General features: G+C 38.4%; 1 protein-coding gene across 1 annotated transcript in view; it reads right to left on the reverse strand.

Moving 5' to 3' along the window:
- The window catches only part of LOC128645401 (sodium channel protein type 2 subunit alpha-like), a 584077-nt gene that overhangs the window by 258363 nt on the left and 307383 nt on the right, over nucleotides 1-18331 (reverse strand). Inside the window, exons 15-17 of the mRNA XM_053698390.1 lie at nucleotides 6983-7156; nucleotides 5803-6159; nucleotides 3547-4032 (exon numbers count right to left, since the gene is read on the reverse strand). Of these exons, the coding sequence (XP_053554365.1) occupies nucleotides 3547-4032; nucleotides 5803-6159; nucleotides 6983-7156 (1017 nt within the window). The remainder of the gene's footprint in view (nucleotides 1-3546; nucleotides 4033-5802; nucleotides 6160-6982; nucleotides 7157-18331) is intronic.

Genomic DNA, 18331 nt, shown 5'->3' on the forward strand with positions numbered 1-18331 from the left:
CCATTTGTAATCTGGCAAGAAATGTGTAAAAAAAAAAAAAGATTATTTTTTAATTGAAATTTTATTTAACACGTCTATGGGGTATATTTATCATGCTGTTTTCCTTGCGAGCCTTCAGGAAACAAAAGTTAAGAAGCAGCGGTCATAAGACCACTGCTCCTTAACTCATTCGCCACCTCTAAGGTGGGGGACAGCAATCATCCCGATTGGATATGATCAGGATGATTGACACCCTTTGTTAAAGTCTGATTGGCCGCAAATGTGCAGGGGGCGGCATTTCACTAGAAATGCTTGTGCAAATGTATGCTGTCGGCATTTTGTGATGTCGGGCGGACATGATACACTACAGCGGATTATGTCCGTCCGACAGTTGTTAAATCTACCCCTATATAGGGGTTATATGGGGAGAAATAATATATGCTGCCAGTATATGCATTTTCCTAAACACAAGTTACTCTATTTTTGAGATATAAACCCTTACAGAAGACGATCACTGAATGACACTGAACAGAAATTTTATATGCATATAATCACTTTTCTTTATTGCTATCTAATGAAATATACTCAAATACAGTATATCTTTCACTAAAAACATAATTTATCATTACTTGAGAATTTGAAACTAAGAACAGATTTATTTAAAGCAGTTTAAACAAATGGGGCACAGTTTCTGAACAGTTGCCCCACCACACCTAAAACTAAAGTGTAGCAGCAGCCCGTTCTCTTCCCTCCTTAAAGGGATAGGAAAGTCAGAATTAAACTTGCATGTTTCATATAGATAAAATATCTTCAATGTTCAAATGTGCTTCATTCCCTTGATATTCCTTGTTGAAAAAGAATACGTACATATCCTACGTTAGTGGGAGCAAGCTGCTGATTGGTGCCTGGACACATTTGTTTTTTGTGATTGGCTACCTAGATGTGTTCAGTTAGCTGCCAGTAGTGCAATGTTGTTCCTTCAGCAAAGGATAACAAGATAATGACTCAAATTCGATAATAAAAAGTAAATTGGAAAGTTTTTTTTAATTATTTGTTCTATCAAAATCATGAAAAAAGCATTTGGGATTTCCTGTCTATTTAATAAAAATGGGACATGCTTACTGAGCAGAAGCTGTAGCTGCTTTTAAGTATTCAATTAAATATTGACCAAGGGAAAGGTGATGAGCTGGCAAAAAGCACCCACATGTCACTTAAAAAAATGATCATCCATTGTAAAATTGCCATTCTTGTCTGGTGCATCGTCAGCCAATCTATACATTCACCTCTGGTAGCAAAGAATGACATTTTATTGTAGACAGTTCAATTTGTAAATATAAGCATTTTATTTTTATACATATTTCTTGCAATTCTAAAAAAAAGTATGCAGAGTAAATTAGCGATGTTAATCAAAATCTTTCATAATTCAGATAGAGCGTACATTGAAATAAAAAAAGTTCTGTCTTTCTCTTTCTATCCATTGATGAAATGTAGCTCCTTTCAGTTAGAGCAAACTGAGCTGCACGCAGGGGTGAGCACATTTCTTTATCTATGTATTAAAGCAGTATTTGCCACAAATTTACATATTAGATTAGAAGTGGAGAGCAAATATATTGGTGCTATTGTGCATTATCATCGTTTGATGGCTATCACTAGTGCTTCTATTTTAGCTCTCAGTTATGTTTTATTGCTCAAGCAGTAGTCTAGCGCATGCTAAGATCTGCATGGTGGATAACATGGGTGCACTAAATCCCTCATATAGGGCTAGATTACTAATGGAGCGCAAAGTTGCGCTTACGCGAGCGCAATATTTGTAATACCGGCGCACACAAATGTGCACTGGTATTACAAGTTGAGCGCAATGTTGCTTTAGGTTATTATCCTGACCACTTTAATTTAGTCACATGTTTAGTCTGTATGAGCTTGTTAAGTATTCATGAATAGTATTTAATATCTTTAGGAGTCATGTAGAGACCACAGCACTGACTAACCACAAACCTTCATGTATCTTAGTATCTTTAATGTGTTCTAGGTAAGATTATGCCTGCATAGTAAAACTACATTTTTATTTAGTACCAACAGCTCAGCTCTGTTGCTACTACACCACTTCACTTGTTAGGTGTTCTTCTTAAATTACAGCACTGTATTCTTCTTTAACTATGTACAGAAACCCAAATGTATACTATAGACAATATAGCACAACATCTCTACAACTACCAATGAAGCACAGACAATGCAAACAAACATTTCCTTACTTGCAGTACACCAGCCCATCCAACATCTGGCTAACAGCAATTAATGAATGAAGGTGTATGTTTTCATTGGTATACATGATATAAAAATATCTAATGTATTACCATTTTCAGTAAATATCACTGACATTGAAACTCATGGTATTCTCAGCTTTGAGCATATGTCAAACTATTTATGATAACCAAGATAAACGTTCAGACATTTCAGGACTTTGGTACCTTCTTGCCGTATGCTGTCGGCATTTATCAATGTGGGGAAGCTCGCATATTGTTAAAATCGGCCCCACAGACAGCAATGGCTTCTGTGATCAAAATCCTCCCGACTACAGGCTTGGCACTTTATTTCAGCAAATTCAACACATAAAGGGTGGTGATAACATGCCACACTGGCCTTTTTGACATGTTTGCCAGTATTACAAGATGATTTGGATTAATTATATTGTTGTTCCCATTTTTCCAACATTGGAGAAAAAATGGAAAGATTGGAATCTACCCCACTATCAGTCATCTTTCCATTTTTACATTTTTATTGTACAATGTGACCAAATTGTTGTTATGCTTTCTTTTCAATTGTTGGGATCAAATATGCTATTTGGGAATTGTATTACTGCCTGCTCTGACACTGATGCACCATATGTGACCTTGATATGTGTATATTTTCCAACAACAACATAGAAACATTTATATATTCATTTGCATATCCAAAAACAGATCAGACAATTGTTCCCCAAGTAAAGACATATCAAGTTACCACAAGACCTTTAAATGATAAAATAATGTTAAAACATAGTCCTCTACGAATGCTTATTATCAATATGTGCCCTGAAGGAAAGACATGTAACAACTGCAGTGTTCAGGACCATTTTACTGACCCACCCAGTTCAAATTTAGGACAATAGTAAGTTAAAATGAGCTAATACTTCATTTTTTCCAATGTTTGTGGCACAAATTATTATTAATTTGTTGTTAACATATGAAATGAATTAATGCTTTGGATAGCTTACGTAACATTTATAAATACTGTATACTTAAAAATAATGTTTCAAAGTACTACACTGACCCTCCCTTCAATAAGCCACCTGGCTACTACATAATGCCACCTGACTAGAAACATTTTCTTTGGAGAAAATGTATCAGAGAATTTATAGGCACCATGTTTTACAATAATTTATGTAATCTCTATTTCCAGCCAATTCAACCTTTCTTTCTCTTTCAGATAAAAATAAAGTGTAATATTCTTCTATAGATTAGATTAAACCATAACACAATAATTATGAGAATAAATGTAATGCCAAAAATATTAACACACCAAACTTACCTCTTTACTTTCTTCAAGATCTGATTCACTGCTAAATTCTTCTGTATTCAAATTCTCAAAGTCTGATTCACCAACAGCAATTGGTACAGTTACCGTGAGACTTGGGTTATGTATAAATGACATATAGTCACTTTCATCTATTATGTATTTTTCTACACTGCTTCCTATGCCACTTGTAGCAGTGGTACCATTTCCATCTTTAATATAGTCAAAGTCTTTGGTAATTTCAACAGTGGTGTGATTGGAAATACAGTTGTCTTTCTGGTTCTGCGTGTCCTCTAGTGGTTTCATTTCATCTAACGCTTTCTGCTTTTTAACAAATGCATTATGGAAAAATTCCCGTACGTTTTTTTTCACATAAGCTATTCCAATATGCATTCTGGCCACAGCAATTTGGAGATTGTTCATTTCATTATCCTCGTCCGTAGCAGTAAGATTGTCTGAGCTAAATGAGCTGAGCAGCAAAGCTAAAAACAAATTTAACACCTAGAAAAGCAATTAAAAGCAAGAGAATTCATCAGTTACCTCTGCATACAATCATGAATGTAAAATACATTTTAGATAAATACCTACACAGCTGTGCATTAAATGTTTTACAGATCAGCACAGATGCATTAAACACTTCCTGAACTAATCTTAGGTGCATATTCATGAAAACAAACCCATATGTTCTAATATTGAAGTAATCATCAAAGTTCCCAACTAAAACGTACCCTTAAAACGGCAGTAAACACTCACACTCACTGCAATATTAAATGCTGAATTATGCATAGCAAAACAACCTTGCAGTATACTTTCATTTATTTATTTTAACCCCTTTTTCTGTCAATCTGAAATATGTAGATTTTCCAGTCCTGAAACTGAAACCTTTTTACATATCTCTCCTTATTTTATAGTTTCTTTTAAACTTAACATCTGTTTTGAAGCCAAACAATTGTGGATTTGTGAAAATAATGATGGTGGCAAGGCTTGTCTTTTCCAGGTGCAAGTTCAGATAAGTAAAAGGCAAACAATTGCAGCAAACATTCTAATAATGTTCATACTGTGCTGATATTTTAATCTATTGTAAAACTGCAGAAAAATATTGTAATTGCAAGGTGTTTGCTGTCCCTTTAAAGGTCATTACCATAGATTTAATCAGGTATTGTGTGTATAAAAGCAGTTTTAATGTAAATTAAAGGGACAGTCTACACCATAGTCATCTTAAAGTCTTACTTTAGATTAAGCTGCAAATATCCTATTGCACCCTTTCTATATCATGCAGCAGTAACAGTGAAAAAAATATTTTAAAATTAATATTATTTCTGTTTACTTTGAAATGGCTACCAAGCTCCACCCACTGATGACATCTCAATCTAGGCTGCATTAAATGCTTCACTAGTTACAAAAGACTCACTAATTGGATTCAACAGACTGTCAATGCTATTCAGCAGAGTGCATAGTTGCAGCACAGATAGTGATGTCATCAGTGGGTGGAGCTTGGCAGCCATTTCAATGTGACAAGAAACAATAGTCGTAAAATAACTTTTTTACTGTTACTGCTGCTTGATATAGAAAGGGTGCAGGATGATATTTGCAGCTTAATCTAAAGTAAGACTTTAAGATGACTAAGGTGTAGACTGTCCCTTTAAACTATTTTAATACTTTCTGCAGCCCAATCAAAAAGAAATAGTGAAAAGTGCTTATTATTTGGTTTTGGATGACTTACTCATCAACAGAAAATTAAGAAGTTTATTTTGCTAAATATATATAATAAATATCTGACCAACAATTTTGCTAGACTATAATATATACCACCATACGAAGGGACCAATCTATCAAGCTCCGTATGGAGCTTGAGGGCCCGTGTTTCTGGCGAGACTTCAGACTCGCCAGAAACATAAGTTATGGAGCAGTGGTCTAAAGACCACTGCTCCATAACCTGTCTGCCTTCTTTGAGGAGGCGGACAGACATCGCCACAATTCAACCTGATCGAATACGATCGGGTTTATTGACACTCCCCTGCTAGCGGTCAATTGGCCGCAAATCTGCAGGGGGCGGCAATGCACCAGCAGTTCACAAGAGCTGCTGGTGCAATGCTGAATGCGGAAAGCGTATTGCTCTCCGCATTCAGCGAGGTCGGTCGGACATGATCCGCAATGTCGGATCATGTCCGACAGGTTTTTTTATAAATAGGCCCTTTAAAGTTATATTTTGGTGGTCTAATACAGAACCCCCCAAGCCACATTTAGATATATTCAAAAATAATATCTTACCACAAGGTTTCCAATGACCATCACCATCATAAACACTGTCAAACACATTGATTGTCCTGCAACTTCCATACAATCCCACATGGTCTCTATCCATTCTCCACACAGTACACGGAACACGATCAGGAAAGAATGAAAAAAATCATTCATGTGCCAACGAGGAAGCACACATTCCTCTGAGATTTTGCATACACATTCCTTGTAACTTTTACCAAACAGCTGCATGCCGACCACAGCAAAAATAAACACGATGATAGCCAACACCAAGGTCAGGTTTCCCAAAGCTCCCACAGAATTGCCGATGATCTTTATCAGCATGTTCAGAGTAGGCCACGATTTAGCCAACTTGAAGACACGGAGCTATAAATAAAAAATAATTAAACAAAATTATTTTATTACTAACTTATTTGAACAGTAAGATGTTTTGATATCTCAGATAATACACATCTCAACTGGTATACAATTATTCAGAAAACGTGTGGCGCTGTAATTGATGCCAATATTAATAGCACCTAAAAAAAAAATAATAACAATATCTGGTTGTTTCTCTCTAGAGTTGGCAACCAGTTGTTTTAATATTTATATTACTTTAGATAATAATAGATAATATACAGAATTAAAGGTAATTTAGTGATGAAAATAGTGCGTGTGAATTAAATCTGAAATAAATGATCATTTAAATTAGCTTTTTTTTTATTTTTTAGTTATGCTGTATAAGGTTGTATATAAAATTATGCTATTATTTCAAAGAAAAGTTATACAGTGGATGTCACTGGAAGGTACAGAGCTAACAATAGTCAGGGTAAAATGAAAAAACAATGGCAAGTTTTTCATTAACAGCAAACACTTCTAAGCACTAACTGGCGTAATGTTTGTACTTTAATAACTGCAATCAAGCAAATAGGCTTACTAAAGGGGCATTAAATACCTTTTTTGTTTTTATGTAAAAATTGTGCATAAATCAACACTATCCAGTGGGCTAAAAAACAAATTGTAAACCGTTTTTTTTTCTGATTTTTAGAATTATAAAGAACAGATTTTTTTTTAAGCTATCTAGGAAGCATCAAATAAGCGCATTTTGTTTACACAAAAGCAGAGGCATTTAATGTCCCTTTAACACACATTGTGAAAAACCCATACAAGCATAGAGCCAGAAGGCAGATACCCTAGATGTTATACTTACCAATCTGAAAGATCGTAGCACTGACAAGCCTTCCACATCGGAAAGTCCCAGTTCCATTAAACTTAGACTAACAATAATGCCATCAAATATATTCCAACCAACTTGAAAATAGTAATATGGATCAAGGGCAACTAACTTCAAAACCATCTCTGCGGTAAAAATACCGGTGAAAACCTAAATTAAAAGGAGAACAGAAATAATACAAAACATTACAAAACATTTCTCAAAGGATAGGCAAATACTGATTTTATTTTTCAGAAATAAATAATTGAGTATGTTTAAGCATATTAATATATTCTGCCAATTAAAATAACCTTAACCATCCATATTCCATCATTTCAGAGATCTATTTTCTCATGCTATTGAAACAAATATTTAAGTATTTGTCCTAAGACATTAACGCAAAAACATTATAGCAAATGAATCACTATTAACCCATTGTTTGTTAAGTGAAAAAATATTGGTACATGGTTGTACCAATGTTTGTGATCTTCATTTTGCAATGCTAGAAATTAGGCCTGTGCAACTGTTATCCTCTAGGACAATTAGTGACATGTACTTATATCAGCCAGTAGATGCAAGCAAATGATTTGTTATCTTTGTGCTTTTATGTACAGTGCCCTCCACTAATATTGGCACCCTTAGTAAATATGAGCAAAGATACTTTGTGCTACATCCCTTTGGGCTTTCCTTTTCAGTTAACTCCATAGGTTTTCTATGGGGTTCAAGTCAGGGGACTGGGATGGCCATGACAGGACCATTTTGTGCTCAGTAAACCACGTTTGTGTTGATTTTGATGTATGTTTTGGATCATTGTCCTGCTGGAAGATCCAAGCATGGACCATTTTAAGCTTTCTGGCAGAAGCAGGCAGGTGTTCATTTAAAGGGACACTCAAGTCAAAATAACCTTTTATGATACAGAAAGATCATGCAGTTTTAAGGCACTTTCCAATTTACTTCCATTATCAAATTTTTGCACAGTCTTTTTATATAAACACTTCTTGAGGAACAAGATCCTACTGAGCATGTGCACAATCTCACAGGGTATATGTATACTAGTCTGTGATTGGCTGATGTCAGTCACATGATACAGGGGGTGGGAAAATAGGAGAATGGTCTTACTCATTGTAATGACAAAGGAATTAGGCCTATGTGTTAGCTCATATTTATACCCCATGTGAAACACGAAGTCATGGTTGCACAATTTCCTGTTCCTAGTCACCTAGGTGTACTAAAAAATTTAAAATATCAATGGGGATATACTTCAAATATATTTTTCTCATAAAGACAATTTCACAGCCTTCTTTGCATATATTTACCAACGGGTGCCAATATTAGTGGAGGGCACTGTATCTCATACCATGTACCAATAAACAGTTTTGCTTGTGTTTTTTAATCAAGTACAGATCTAAGCTTTCTTTATCTTATAAGCATGTAGTCCAGGGATATATTTATTTTATGAACCACTTGGTTTATCTAGCAATGCGCAAAGACACCATTTATATTCATATTGTCTCCAGTAGGATCACTGATATGGGCCACACTAAATGTGGACATCTAAAGTATCAAGGATTATTTATCAAGGATGGACTTCTCTGATTTGAACGATAGAGCCGATAAGCCATGCTTATTAGTATATGGCAGTCACCCTTAAACCCCAGATACTGTGACATGCACCATGCATGGTTTCTGAAATATTAAACAATTGGTATAGTTTTCAACGAGAAAAAACCTGTGAGATTTGTATTTGCTCCTGCTGTCAGACAGAGCAGGAGCGAGCTGCACTTAATGTTATGGCGCGGTCGGGCCGGGCTGTGACTATACAGCTGGCCCGATGCGCGGTGTAAAAAAAACAGACCCGCTCAGCAGAGAGCAGAGAGCGGGTCCGTAAAACGGGTATATTTTAAAAAAATTAAAAGGGAAAAAAAGGTTTAATAACTATAGCACTAAAATAATATTATATAATCCTGCACTATGTGCAGAATTATATAACATTATTTTTTAGGTTTACTGTCCCTTTAAGTTTATTTTAAGATAGGATTTTTATTTGGGGGGTTACTTTGGTTTTAGTAAAGGGATTTTTTTTTGCTAAGTAAAATAGCTCAATCACTTATGGACAATGCCCTAAAAAATGCCATTCTAAACAATTTTTAGAGTAGGTTTTAGTGTTAGTATAGGTTTTTTTTTTTGTTTTTTTTAAGAGGATTATAGTATAGGCATAACTTTTTGTAGTTTTTTATTTGTGGGAGTGTTTTTTTTTGTAATGTGTTTTTTTGTTTTCTGTAATTTTATTTTATTTATTGTTTTATTTTTTATTATGTTAGTATTTTTTTTATTTTGTGTAACTTAGGGGGATGTTAGGTTAGGAGTCATGGGATAAATAGCTGTTAGGGGGTTAAGTAGAGTGGGGGTAGTTTGCGGTGAGGTAGTGGCAGTTTAGGAGTTAAGTAGTGTAGGGAGGTTATTGTAGTGGGGTATTAGCGGTTAAGTAGGTTAGGGGGATAATGCGGTGGAGTATTGGTTAAGTAGGTTAGGGGGATAATGCGGTGGAGTATTGGTGGTGTAGGGGTTAAGTAGGTTAGTGGGATAATGCGGTGGTGTATTGGTGGTGTAGAGGTTAAGTAGGTTAGGTTAGAGGGATAATGTAGTGGGGTATTGGCAGTGTAGGGGTTAAGTAGGTTAGGCGGATATGCGATGAGGTATTGGTTTAGTGGTTAAAGGAATAATAAAGTCATAATTAGACATTCATGATTTAGATAGAGCATACAATGTTTAACAACTTTCCGATTTACTTCTATTATTTAATTTGCGTCCTTCTCTTATTTTCATTTGCTGAAAGGTTTATCTTGCTAAGCCCAGGAGCTGAAAATAACCTAGGTTCTAGCTTCTGATTGGTGGCTGCATATATTTACCGATTGTCATTGGCTCACCCATGTGTTTAGTTAGAAACCAGTAGTGCATTGTTGCTCCTGCAACAAATGATGCCAAGATAATGAACCACATTTGATAATAGAAGTAAACTGGAAAGTTTTTTTAAATTGTATGTTCTACCTAAGTCATGAAAGAAATGTTTTGGGTTTCATGTCCCTTTAAGTAAAGTAGTGAGTTTATTGCAGTGCGGTATTGATGGTTTAGGGGTTCATAGTTATGTTTATTAGGTTTTAGTGATCTATTTAAAAGGGAATCCTTTACTTTTCATCACCAATGTTGGTTCCGTTGCTGCTAGGAATATTTCTCAAGCATCACTACCCATTGTGATATATAGTGAAACACCTCTCCGCAATACTGCCTTTATAAAAGGATGTCAGCCACTTGGAATAATTTGCCGGCTTTCTAGACATTGCGTCAGATCCCTTTTGAATATATTGCCACATTGCAGCACTTTCGATCATCAGGGCCCATGTAAACACACATACATAACATCCTATAATATAAAAGGCCAAGTGTGTTTGTCCGAAGCTGTCATGTGCAGTAGAGACAGCACGAGGACAAACACACCTGACATGCTGTTTACGGCAAAAGTGGGCGTGGCCGACAGGGGCATGGTCAATCATGACCGGACATAGTCGGGGTGTGGTCGGGCATGGCGGGGGCGTGGCAAGGCACGGTCGGCGCGAGAGAGGGGAGAGAAATAGAAAGGGAGGGGGAGACAAAAAGAGATAGGAAAGAGCCAAAGAGAGGGGGAAGAGCAGAAGAGAGGGGAAAGTGCAGAAGAGAGGAGGGAGAGAGAGCAAAATAGAGGGGAAAGAGCAAAAGAGAGTGGGAAAGAGCAAAAGAGAAGGAAGAGAGAGAGAAAGAGAGGGGGAGAGAGAGCAAAAGAGAGGGGGACAGAGAGCAATAGAGAGGGGGAGAGAGAGAAAAAGAGGGAGAAAGAGAGCAAAAGAGAGGGGGAGAGAGAGCAATAGAGAGGGGGAGAGAGAGCAAAAGAGAGGGATGGAGAGAGAGAGAGCAAAAGAGAGGGTGAGAGAGAGGGGGGAGAGAGCAAAAGATAGGGGGGAGAGAGAGAGAGCAAAAGAGAGGGATGGAGAGAAAGAGAAAAAAAGAGGGATAGAGAGAGAGAGCAAAAAATAAGGAGAGAGAGACAGAGCAAAAGAGAGGGGGAGAGAGAGAGAGCGCAAAAGAGAGGGGGAGAGAGAGCGCGCAAAAAAGAGGGGAGAGAGCGCAAAAGAGAGAGAACACAAAAGAGAGGGGGAGAAAGAGCGTAAAAGAGAGGGGGGAGAGAGCGCAAAAGAGAGGGGGAGAGAGAGCAAAAGAGAGGGGGGAGAGAGAGAGCAAAAGAGGTGGAGCGAGAGAGAGTGCAAAAGAGAGGGGGAGAGAGTGCAAAAGAGAGGGGGAAAGAGCACAAATGAGAGGGGGAAAGAGCACAAAAGCGAGGGGGTAGAGAGAGAGCAAAGGAGAGGTGGAGCGAGAGAGAGCGCAAAAGAGAGGGGGAGAGAGCACAAAAGAGAGGGGGAGAGAGAGAGCAAGGGGTGGGACCACTGTACTGCAAAAAATGGCCCGTGTAAACGGGCTTTAGGACTAGTAAACAAATAAATACATTATGCACAAAAACATATAAAAAGCAACAAAGCACAACAGCCCCCCCCCCCCCAAAAAAAAAAAACAACAACTTTTTTTTCTATTCATGAAATGGCACAAAAATTTTAGTATACCCATACACCATATCTAAATAAAATTACCAAAACCAACTACAAAATTATCAGACACATGCACAAAACAGAAATACTATTGCATGAGTGAAATAAAATATATTACCATCACTAGCAATGTGATAACTTAGTAATAAGCATGAATCCTAATGCTATCCAAAGCAATCAGCAGTGCACATGCGCACACAAGTACTGTTCTGATAAAATAGCAACGGAACATTATGGGCCAGATTAAAAATGGTGCATGCTATTTAGCGTTTTTGCTTGTGCACAAACACTGCTGGAAGTATACTTTTATTGCATGCGGGTTAGCTCTCATATTAATGGTTGAAAGTAAAAAGTTGCATCGTAAGAGAAACTCAACGCACGCTAACTTCAGGACTTTGGATATCGTGAACAGATTAACGTCTTCTCACAACAGACTTCCGCAGAGCGCATTGAAGAAAAAAAGTAACATTTATCACTTGCGTGCTACCAACACCACGTTATACCTACAGCGCTAAATTTGAAGGTATTTATGAATATTTTACATTCCAATGTTCTTCACATAGAAGAAAATATTATTTTGAAATATATATATATATATATATATATATATATAATATATATCTATATGAATATATACAGATATTTTTATATATATATATATATATATATATATATGTGTATATGAATATATATTTAAAATTACATTGTTTACTATGTGAAGAATATTGGCATTCAAAATATTTACAGTAAATACACATTAAAACACATTATAAAAAATGAAAATTTAATAAAAATGTTTCTTCTTGTTTTAAAGGGATACTAAACCCAATTTTTTTTCTTTCATGATTCAGATAGAGCATGAGATTTTAAGCACCTTTCTAATTTACTCCTATTATCAATTTTTCTTTGTTCTCATACTATCTTGATTTGAAAATGCAGTACTGTAAGCTTTAGAGCCAGACCATTTTTTGTTTATCTGAATCATGAAAGAAAAAATGTGGGGTTAGTATCCCTTTAAGATATTTGGGTTTAAAGGGCTCCAAAGTGTGTGTGTGTGTGTGTGTGTGTGTGTATGTACATGGAGTGCAGAATTATTAGGCAAATTAGTATTTTGACCACATCATCCTCTTTATGCATGTTGTCTTACTCCAAGCTGTATAGGCTCGAAAGCCTACTACCAATTAAGCATATTAGGTGATGTGCATCTCTGTAATGAGAAGGGGTGTGGTCTAATGACATCAACACCCTATATCAGTTGTGCATAATTATTAGGCAACTTCCTTTCCTTTGGCAAAATGGGTCAAAAGAAGGACTTGACAGGCTCAGAAAAGTCAAAAATAGTAAGATATCTTGCAGAGGGATGCAGCACTCTTAAAATTGCAAAGCTTCTGAAGCGTGATCATCGAACAATCAAGCGTTTCATTCAAAATAGTCAACAGGGTCGCAAGAAGCGTGTGGAAAAACCAAGGCGCAAAATAACTGCCCATGAACTGAGAAAAGTCAAGCGTGCAGCTGCCAAGATGCCACTTGCCACCAGTTTGGCCATATTTCAGAGCTGCAACATCACTGGAGTGCCCAAAAGCACAAGGTGTGCAATACTCAGAGACATGGCCAAGGTAAGAAAGGCTGAAAGACGACCACCACTGAACAAGACACACAAGCTGAAACGTCAAGACTGGGCCAAGAAATATCTCAAGACTGATTTTTCTAAGGTTTTATGGACTGATGAAATGAGAGTGAGTCTTGATGGGCCAGATGGATGGGCCTGTGGCTGGATTGGTAAAGGGCAGAGAGCTCCAGTCCGACTCAGACGCCAGCAAGGTGGAGGTGGAGTACTGGTTTGGGCTGGTATCATCAAAGATGAGCTTGTGGGGCCTTTTCGGGTTGAGGATGGAGTCAAGCTCAACTCCCAGTCCTACTGCCAGTTTCTGGAAGACACCTTCTTCAAGCAGTGGTACAGGAAGAAGTCTGCATCCTTCAAGAAAAACATGATTTTCATGCAGGACAATGCTCCATCACACGCGTCCAAGTACTCGACAGCGTGGCTGGCAAGAAAGGGTATAAAAGAAGAAAATCTAATGACATGGCCTCCTTGTTCACCTGATCTGAACCCCATTGAGAACCTGTGGTCCATCATCAAATGTGAGATTTGCAAGGAGGGAAAACAGTACACCTCTCTGAACAGTGTCTGGGAGGCTGTGGTTGCTGCTGCACGCAATGTTGATGGTGAACAGATCAAAACACTGACAGAATCCATGGATGGCAGGCTTTTGAGTGTCCTTGCAAAGAAAGGTGGCTATATTGGTCACTGATTTGTTTTTGTTTTGTTTTTGAATGTCAGAAATGTATATTTGTGAATGTTGAGATGTTATATTGGTTTCACTGGTAAAAATAAATAATTGAAATGGGTATATATTTGTTTTTTGTTAAGTTGCCTAATAATTATGCACAGTAATAGTCACCTGCACACACAGATATCCCCCTAAAATAGCTATAACTAAAAACAAACTAGAAACTACTTCCAAAACTATTCAGCTTTGATATTAATGAGTTTTTGGGGTTCATTGAGAACATGGTTGTTGTTCAATAATAAAATTAATCCTCAAAAATACAACTTGCCTAATAATTCTGCACTCCCTGTATATATGTATGTATGTATGTATTTATATATATATATATATATATATATATATATATATATATATATATATATATATATAAATATATATAAATATATCACAAAATAATTAAGAGACCACTCCTTTTTTTCTTCTTAAATCATTCCAGTGTCTGTTGACACATTCTACTTAATGAGGTAATGAGTAGGTGATCACCCAAACCAAATCTTATTGAGGGTCAGATTACGAGTGGAGCGAAATGTTTGAGTGCAATCGTGATTTATGCTAGAATGATTATCGCGACTTCAGAGCTCTGGTTAACCGTTTCGCAAAAAAAAAGATTGCACAAAAAACATAAAAAAACATAATTTATGCTTACCTGATAAATTTATTTCTCTTGTAGTGTATCCAGTCCACGGATCATCCATTACTTATGGGATATTAACTCCTCCCCAACAGGAAGTGCAAGAGGATTCACCCAGCAGAGCTGCTATATAGCTCCTCCCCTAACTGCCATTACCAGTCATTCGACCGAAAACATGCAGAGAAAGGAAAACCATAGGGTACAGTGGTGACTGTAGTTTAATGGAAAAATTACCTGCCTTAAAGTGACAGGGCGGGCCGTGGACTGGATACACTACAAGAGAAATAAATTTATCAGGTAAGCATAAATTATGTTTCCTCTTGTTAAGTGTATCCAGTCCACGGATCATTCATTACTTATGGGATACCAATACCAAAGCTAAAGTACACGGATGACGGGAGGGACAGGCAGGCTCTTTATACGGAAGGAACCACTGCCTGAAGAACCTTTCTCCCAAAAACAGCCTCCGAAGAAGCAAAAGTGTCAAATTTGTAAAATTTGGAAAAAGTATGAAGAGAAGACCAAGTTGCAGCCTTGCAAATCTGTTCAACAGAAGCCTCATTCTTAAAGGCCCAAGTGGAAGCCACAGCTCTAGTAGAATGTGCTGTAATTCTTTCAGGAGGCTGCTGTCCAGCAGTCTCATAGGCTAACCGTATTATGCTACGAAGCCAAAAGGAGAGAGAGGTAGCCGAAGCTTTTTGACCTCTCCTCTGACCAGAATAAACGACAAACAGGGAAGACGTTTGTCGAAAATCCTTAGTTGCCTGTAGATAAAATTTCAGGGCACGGACTACATCTAGATTGTGTAGCAGACGTTCCTTTTTCGAAGAAGGATTAGGACACAAAGATGTAACCACAATCTCTTGATTGATATTCCTGTTAGTGACCACCTTAGGTAGGAACCCAGGTTTAGTACGCAGAACTACCTTGTCTGAATGAAAAATCAGATAAGGAGAATCACAATGTAAGGCAGATAACTCAGAGACTCTTCGAGCCGAGGAAATCGCCATTAAAAACAGAACTTTCCAAGATAACAACTTGATATCAATGGAATGAAGGGGTTCAAACGGAACCCCCTGTAAAACATTAAGAACTAAGTTCAAACTCCATGGTGGAGCAACAGTTTTAAACACAGGCTTGATCCTAGCTAAAGCCTGACAAAAAGCTTGAACGTCCGGAACTTCTGACAGACGTTTGTGTAAAAGAATGGACAGAGCTGAAATCTGTCCCTTTAAGGAACTAGCGGATAAACCCTTTTCTAAACCTTCTTGTAGAAAAGACAATATCCTCGGAATCCTAACCTTACTCCATGAGTAACTCTTGGATTCGCACCAATATAAGTATTTGCGCCATATCTTATGGTAAATCTTTCTGGTAACAGGCTTCCTAGCCTGTATTAAGGTATCAATAACTGACTCAGAAAAACCACGTTTTGATAAAATCAAGCGTTCAATTTCCAAGCAGTCAGCTTCAGAGAAATTAGATTTTGATGTTTGAATGGACCCTGGATCAGAAGGTCCTGTTTCAGAGGTAGCGACCAAGGTGGACAGGATGACATGTCCACTAGATCTGCATACCAAGTCCTGCGTGGCCATGCAGGCGCTATTAGAATCACTGATGCTCTCTCCTGTTTGATTCTGGCAATCAATCGAGGAAGCATCGGGAAGGGTGGAAACACATAAGCCATCCTGAAGGTCCAAGGTGCTGTCAAAGCATCTATCAGAACCGCTCCCGGATCCCTGGATCTGGACCCGTAACGAGGAAGCTTGGCGTTCTGTCGAGACGCCATGAGATCTATCTCTGGTTTGCCCCAACGTCGAAGAATTTGGGCAAAGACCTCCGGATGAAGTTCCCACTCCCCCGGATGAAAAGTCTGACGACTTAAGAAATCCGCCTCCCAGTTCTCCACTCCCGGGATGTGGATTGCTGACAGGTGGCAAGAGTGAGACTCTGCCCAGCGAATTATCTTTGATACTTCCATCATTGCTAGGGAGCTTCTTGTCCCTCCCTGATGGTTGATGTAAGCTACAGTCGTGATGTTGTCCGACTGAAACCTGATGAACCCCCGAGTTGTTAACTGGGGCCAAGCCAGAAGGGCATTGAGAACTGCTCTCAATTCCAGAATGTTTATTGGTAGGAGACTCTTCTCCTGATTCCATTGTCCCTGAGCCTTCAGAGAATTCCAGACAGCGCCCCAACCTAGTAGGCTGGCGTCTGTTGTTACAATTGTCCAGTCCGGCCTGCTGAATGGCATCCCCCTGGACAGATGTGGCCGAGAAAGCCACCATAGAAGAGAATTTCTGGTCTCTTGATCCAGATTCAGAGTAGGGGACAAGTCTGAGTAATCCCCATTCCACTGACTTAGCATGCACAATTGCAGCGGTCTGAGATGTAGACGTGCAAAGGGTACTATGTCCATTGCTGCTACCATTAAGCCGATCACCTCCATGCATTGAGCTACTGACGGGTGTTGAATGGAATGAAGGACACGGCATGCATTTTGAAGCTTTGTTAACCTGTCTTCTGTCAGGTAAATCTTCATTTCTACAGAATCTATAAGAGTCCCCAAGAAGGGAACTCTTGTGAGTGGAAAGAGAGAACTCTTCTTTTCGTTCACCTTCCATCCATGCGACCTTAGAAATGCCAGTACTAACTCTGTATGAGACTTGGCAGTTTGAAAGCTTGAAGCTTGTATCAGAATGTCGTCTAGGTACGGAGCTACCGCAATTCCTCGCGGTCTTAGAACCGCCAGAAGAGCACCCAGAACCTTTGTGAAGATTCTCGGAGCCGTAGCCAATCCGAATGGAAGAGCTACAAACTGGTAATGCCTGTCTAGAAAGGCAAACCTTAGATACCGGTAATGATCTTTGTGAATCGGTATGTGAAGGTAAGCATCCTTTAAATCCACTGTGGTCATGTACTGACCCTTTTGGATCATGGGTAAAATTGTCCGAATAGTTTCCATTTTGAACGATGGAACTCTTAGGAATTTGTTTAGGATCTTTAAATCCAAGATTGGCCTGAAAGTTCCCTCTTTTTTGGGAACCACAAACAGATTTGAGTAAAACCCTTGTCCTTGTTCCGACCGCGGAACCGGATGGATCACTCCCATTAATAAAAGATCTTGTACGCAGCGTAGAAACGCCTCTTTCTTTATTTGGTTTGTTGACAACCTTGACAGATGAAATCTCCCTCTTGGGAAGGTATCCCTGAGATATGATCTCTAACGCCCAGGGATCCTGGACATCTCTTGCCCAAGCCTGGGCGAAGAGAGAAAGTCTGCCCCCCACTAGATCCGTTCCCGGATCGGGGGCCCTCGATTCATGCTGTCTTAGGGGCAGCAGCAGGTTTCCTGGCCTGCTTGCCCTTGTTCCAGGACTGGTTAGGTCTCCAGCCTTGTCTGTAGCGAGCAACAGCTCCTTCCTGTTTTGGTGCAGAGGAAGTTGATGCTGCTCCTGCTTTGAAATTACGAAAGGAACGAAAATTAGACTGTCTAGCCTTAGGTTTGGCTCTGTCTTGAGGCAGGGCATGGCCTTTACCTCCTGTAATGTCAGCGATAATTTCTTTCAACCCGGGCCCGAATAAGGTCTGCCCTTTGAAAGGTATATTAAGCAATTTAGATTTAGAAGTAACGTCAGCTGACCAGGATTTTAGCCACAGTGCCTGAATGGCGAATCCGGAATTCTTAGCCGTAAGTTTAGTTAAATGTACTACGGCATCTGAAATAAAT

Source organism: Bombina bombina, chromosome 1 (genome assembly GCF_027579735.1).
Source record: "Bombina bombina isolate aBomBom1 chromosome 1, aBomBom1.pri, whole genome shotgun sequence".
Classification (NCBI taxonomy): Eukaryota; Metazoa; Chordata; class Amphibia; order Anura; family Bombinatoridae; genus Bombina; species Bombina bombina.